This window comes from Zea mays, chromosome 2, assembly GCF_902167145.1.
Source record: "Zea mays cultivar B73 chromosome 2, Zm-B73-REFERENCE-NAM-5.0, whole genome shotgun sequence".
Lineage (NCBI taxonomy): Eukaryota > Viridiplantae > Streptophyta > Magnoliopsida > Poales > Poaceae > Zea > Zea mays.
The window spans coordinates 73,863,251-73,869,061 of record NC_050097.1 but is presented as its reverse complement, the minus strand read 5'-3'; the positions used below and the strand labels follow the sequence as shown (position 1 = coordinate 73,869,061).

The window sequence follows — 5,811 nt, the reverse complement described above, 5'->3', positions numbered from 1 at the left end:
GGTTAAAACGTTAAATAATTATTTAGAACATAGAGAGGGGTGGATACATGCACGAATTGGTGCATACATACTGATCAAGAAACGTATTCTTGTCGAGATTTCCTGTTGTCGGCTCCCCAAGATCCCAAGCTTGTCCGTATCGTAGGCTCTGTGTTGCCGCCCTTGGAAACATTTCCTACTATCCTCAGGGTTCCCGTTCAAGTGCTAGCTTCTGCATCTCCCAACAAAATCGCCGGCCTTGTACGCTTAACCAATTCAGACACGAACGGTGATCGAAAAGAACAGCCGTCTCTAACAATGAGCTAGTGAATACACGCATCTTGATCTTGTATAAAAAGGACGCCATGGATGCACACGCAAACTACATTAGAGCAAGACGGCAGCAATGGAAAGCCTCTACTTCAAGCTGTCCTTGCGGCTCCGCGTTCTCATTCCATGTGTTCTCCTTGTTACTTCGATCGTTGCAGAGGAGTTGACAAGGACCGCCGGCGATGATGAGCTCCGCACGTTCATCGTCTACGTGCAGCCGCCGGAGAAGCACGTGTTCGCCACGCCAGACGACCGGACGTCGTGGTACAGGTCGTTCCTTCCGGACGACGGCCGGCTTCTCCACGCCTACCACCACGTCGCCAACGGCTTTGCCGCCCGGCTGACGCAGCGCGAGCTCGACGAGGTGTCCGTGATGCCAGGCTTCCTCGCGGCGCAGCCTAACGTGGCTTATGAGCTGCTGACGACGCACACGCCTCGGTTCCTCGGGCTGGACGTGGCGCCACAGGAGGGCGCGAGCGCCACAAACCACAGTGCTACAGGATTCGGGGACGGCGTCATCATCTGCGTGATCGACACCGGTGTCTTCCCCTACCACCCATCGTACAGCGGCGACGGCATGCCGCCGCCGCCGGCAAAGTGGAAAGGGCGCTGCGACTTCAACGGCTCGGCGTGCAACAACAAACTCATAGGCGCGCGGTCTTTTCAGTCCGACGCCTCGCCGCTCGACAAGGACGGACACGGCACCCACACGTCGAGCACCGCGGCGGGGGCGGTCGTGCATGGAGCCCAGGTGCTCGGCCAGGGTCGCGGCACCGCCTCAGGGATAGCGCCCCGCGCTCACGTCGCCATGTACAACTCGTGCGGCGACGAGTGCACCAGCGCCGAGATGCTCGCCGGCGTCGACGCGGCCGTGGGCGACGGCTGTGACGTTCTCTCCATATCTCTGGGCGACACCTCGCCGAACACACCGTTCTACCAAGACAGCCTCGCGATTGGCACGTACGGCGCCGTGGAGCAGGGTGTCTTCGTCAGCATCTCAGCCGGCAACAGCGGCCCAAATGCCAGCACGCTGTTCAACGACGCGCCCTGGATGCTCACCGTCGCGGCGAGCACCATGGACCGTTTGATCGGTGCCCGGTTGCGTCTCGGTAGCGGCCTCTCGTTCGACGGGGAGTCGGTGTACCAGCCAGAAATCTCGGCTGCCGTCTTCTACCCGTTGGTCTACGCGGGAGACAGCTCGACAGCCGACGCGCAGTTCTGCGGCAACGGGTCGCTGGACGGCTTCGATGTCAGGGGCAAGATCGTGCTCTGTGACCGTGACGATATCGTCGGGAGGGTTGACAAAGGTGCCGAGGTGAAACGAGCAGGAGGCATCGGCATGGTATTGGCCAACCAATTCTCCAACGGTTACAGCACAATCGCCGACGCCCACGTCCTCCCGGCTTCGCACGTCAGCTACGTCGCCGGAGTCGCGATCAAGAAGTACATCAGCTCCACGGCGAACCCGACGGCGCAGATCTCCTTTCGGGGCACGGTTCTGGGCACGTCGCCGGCCCCGGCCATCACTTCCTTCTCCTCGCGCGGGCCGAGCCAGCGCAATCCGGGCATCTTGAAACCCGACGTCACGGGCCCCGGCGTGAGCGTGCTCGCGGCGTGGCCGACCCAGGTCGGCCCTCCATCCTCGTCGGTGAGTCCCGGGCCGACCTTCAACTTCGAATCCGGCACGTCCATGTCGGCACCGCACCTCGCCGGCGTCGCGGCACTGATCAAGAGCAAGCACCCGTACTGGTCGCCGGCGGCGATCAGGTCCGCTATCGTGACAACCGCCGACCCCATCGACCGCTCCGGAAACCCGATAGTGAACGAGCAGCTTCTGCCAGCCGACTTCTTCGCGACGGGCGCCGGCCACGTGAATCCAGTCAAGGCCGTTGACCCCGGCCTGGTCTACGACATCGCCGCCGAAGACTACGTCAGCTTTCTCTGCAGCGTCTACGCGAGTCGGGACGTGTCCATCATCGCGCGGCGCGCCGTGGACTGCTCGGCCGTCGCGGTGATCCCGGACCACGCGTTGAACTACCCCTCCATCTCGGTCGTGTTCCCGCAGGCGTGGAACTCCTCGGCCAATCCGGTGGCGGTGGTGCACCGGACGGTGAGGAACGTCGCCGAGGCGCAGGCTGTGTACTACCCCTACGTAGACCTGCCGTCGAGCGTGGGGCTGCACGTCGAGCCGAGGTCGCTGCGGTTCACGGAGGCGAACCAGGAGCAGAGCTTCACGGTGTCCGTGCCGCGAGGGCAGAGTGGTGGCGCCAAGGTAGTTCAGGGCGCGCTTCGGTGGGTGTCCGAAAAGCACACCGTGAGAAGCCCCATCTCCATCACATTTGAATGATCAGCAGACTCGAAACTGAATTTCACGTTCTTGCCTGCTCTCCTGCCACTTCCACCTAAAAATCCAAATAAGGTTGTTCGTTCTTCGTGCAAATTTTATTTCATTTTTGTTTCTTTTTTCAGCCAGTTGGTAAACGTTTGTTCTTTTTTCGGTTTGAATTATACTAATATAATGGTGGACTCGCACTGGCCGAGACCCATGCTCCTAGACGAATAGCAATTCTAATAAGAAACAGATCACTAGTAATTCCTAATTAGGATACATAATAGTTTTATAGTGTGTTTGGTAACCACGACGGGACCGAACAGAATAAATGACTACTTAGATAAAACTATTTGGTTTAGAGTAAGAGATTGGAACAGGATCATCTGCTGTCCACGACTGTCTGTCAGCGGACGAGAGAACGTCGGCAACAACCAAACATACCTCACCTTAATTTTTATAAACTCTTATACATATGCTTAGATATATAATAAAATAAATAAACTTTTATATAAACTTAGATATATAATAAAATAAATAAACTTTTATATAGTAGCTTGAACTAAATTTAATGAAAATTAGACTTTGATCTAACTTTTTCTCGGTGCTTCACTACTCAACCCACTCTCCATCCAAATCGTGGTGCTCGTCGCCACATCGTGATCCTGCACGCAGTATAACTTCTTTGCCTTTTAATCCGCACCGGCGGATGGATAGACTATTAGTGAGATTCTACCTTGGCATCACAGCACCACCCGCTCTCACTATCTCACATGGGTCCCGTCGCGCCATCATAACATGACAATGGCTGTCACTTGTTGCCACCGCCTTTCGCCTCGTCGTCGCCATCTATCGTCGCATCATCGCCTGCCCTCGCTATCCCACGCCTATTATCGCCTCACCGTTGTCATTTTGTGGTGGAGTCGCTGACTCTCCACACCGACGTGCTGATGTGCCCGCTTCGCCTAACGTCTAATTCCCGCCATTTCGCCCCTTTGTTCTCTCCAACTCTCCTTTAGGTGGCCAAAATGAAGGTTCAATATTCATGTTATTTTAGAACACTACCCATATTGTCATTTAATCTCCATATTATTATTATGGAACTATTTTTATCAAATGGTCTAGTATATTATTTTGTCTTCTACGTTATCGCCCTAACTGGAATTTTGTCGTGCGTCCGGCACTGGTCTCAGGTGTACCTTCTTTAGCAGATGAGAAAATCGTTGATCTTTAGCAACGAACGTCCACGCCTATGTGAAGCAATCGTTCGCGCAGAGAAGCCATGAAGGTGAGATCTGTAGTCGTAGGGTCATCGTCAATTCGTCAGCGTTGTCCTAAACTCCTAACGGGCGGCAACACTCTTTTGGTAGCTGGGCCCGTCAAAGGGCACGTGCGAGTTGTGCAGAAGCACAGGGCCCCCTAAACTGATGTGGCCTCCATTTTTTGTTTTGGTCATTACAAAGAAGTAAATAGATGTCAAGACTCAAAAACACCGGTGTTGTTTTGTGCTCTTTCTCACGTCGACTAGAATAAGATTACACAAAAGTACCGAAGCATTAACGAATCTTTATCTATTTTGCTAGACGTATGTTCGCTTTGTATTTAATAGGCTGAAAATCAGAGCAGAGTCCCAAACGGAGACGTATCACCTGGAAACCATGTAGAATTATCTAGAGATCAAACCGTTGGTATTGGATGGCTGCCACAAAGCCCGGCCCATTGCAATGTTTTGTGCGTAATTAATCTTGTGTCACGTTCAAAATTTTCCACGATAACTAGTGAGCAAAGTCCACCGACGGTACGTCCTTGGTGGTGTCATTCGGCTTCCTAAACTCATGAACCAACGATTCTCAAACTTTCTCATCTATATATGCCATGTTGGTTCCTAAACTTATAATCGCTCGTTTATATCCTTAAAGAGCAACTCCAACAACCTCTCTAAACTGATCAGAATCGGTAAAAAAATAGAAAAGTTGAGATAAAATTGCATCCAACAGGCTCGTTTTCTGCCTATCTTTTCCATCCGCCTTGTTATACACATCCCTTCGCTAGGCATCTTTGGCTAGTGCGTACGACTCGTCATTTTCCTTCATAGCGCCCAAATGCTCTCCTGTCGTCGAGGCAAATTCCAGCTCCCGCTCGTCCTCTGACTCCCGCGTGCCCTCTCACTCCCGGACGACCAGAAGTTTGTGCTGGTGTCAGCTCCATTCACAACGAGATCGTTCAAGGAGTTAACACAATCCTGTGTTGTAACACCTCGTCCAATCCCTGGACGGCGGTACTTACTCCTAGCAGCTCTCTAAGATCATATATCGTCCCACGGACCAACATAGGTCTTTTGTTCACACTTTGTCCTCACTCATGCGCACACGAGAAAACTTCTCGGTCGGTCACCCATTCCAAATTGCTCCAAGCCAAGCACGTTTAACTTGGAGGTTATTTCGAGATAGGCTTCCAAAAAAGAAGATGCACCTTGTTGGTATGCATACTCTATTAATTCTATTAACTTGGAGGTTATTGAATATATTTAACTTCGCCTACACTACCTTTGGTTGCTCCACACACACCTATGAGGACACCTTTTGAATGCAGGTTATCATCTTATCCAACATGTTGTTTGTGTCCTCTCCTTCCTTCCAAGTGCCCTCTTTGACGAGCCTTCCCTTGGCGACTTCTGACGTCTCCCACTTTAGTTTCTACGACTTTATTCTCACAATCTTGGCTTGTTTATCCCTATGGGCTTGCATACCTTAAAATGAAAGTCCGTCACCGCAAGTTTATGTTGAGAAGACAACACACTCCCTAGATATCACATTCCAATCCAAACATGCTGGTTTATCCCCTTTCCTTGTGAGAGAAAAAAATCAATCTGACTAGAGTTTTGGATATTACTATAGGTCACTAAATGGGATTCTCTCTTCCCAAAGGAAGAGTTGGATATCAACATGTTAAAAGCTACTGCAAAGTCTATGGTTTCCTCTCTCTTCTAATTCCAACTACTATATCCAAAACCTTCATAAAACGCCTCGAAATCTGCACTTATTGTACCTACATGCCCATTGTGACCACTATGAAGTGCTTCTCACTAATATGTATAGCTCTAACCATGTCAACTAAAGTCTCGCCTAGCACTTTCGTCATGGTCTATTTGGGGGGACATATGTGCTAATTAT

General features: G+C 51.6%; 1 protein-coding gene across 1 annotated transcript; it reads left to right on the top strand.

Annotated features, from left to right (window-relative positions):
• Positions 1-385: 385 nt before the first annotated feature.
• On the top strand, positions 386-2,656 carry LOC103648727 (subtilisin-like protease 4). The gene has a single exon (XM_008673144.2). It carries the CDS (start codon positions 386-388, stop codon positions 2,654-2,656), a length of 2,271 nt encoding a protein of 756 aa, XP_008671366.1.
• Positions 2,657-5,811: the final 3,155 nt, after the last annotated feature.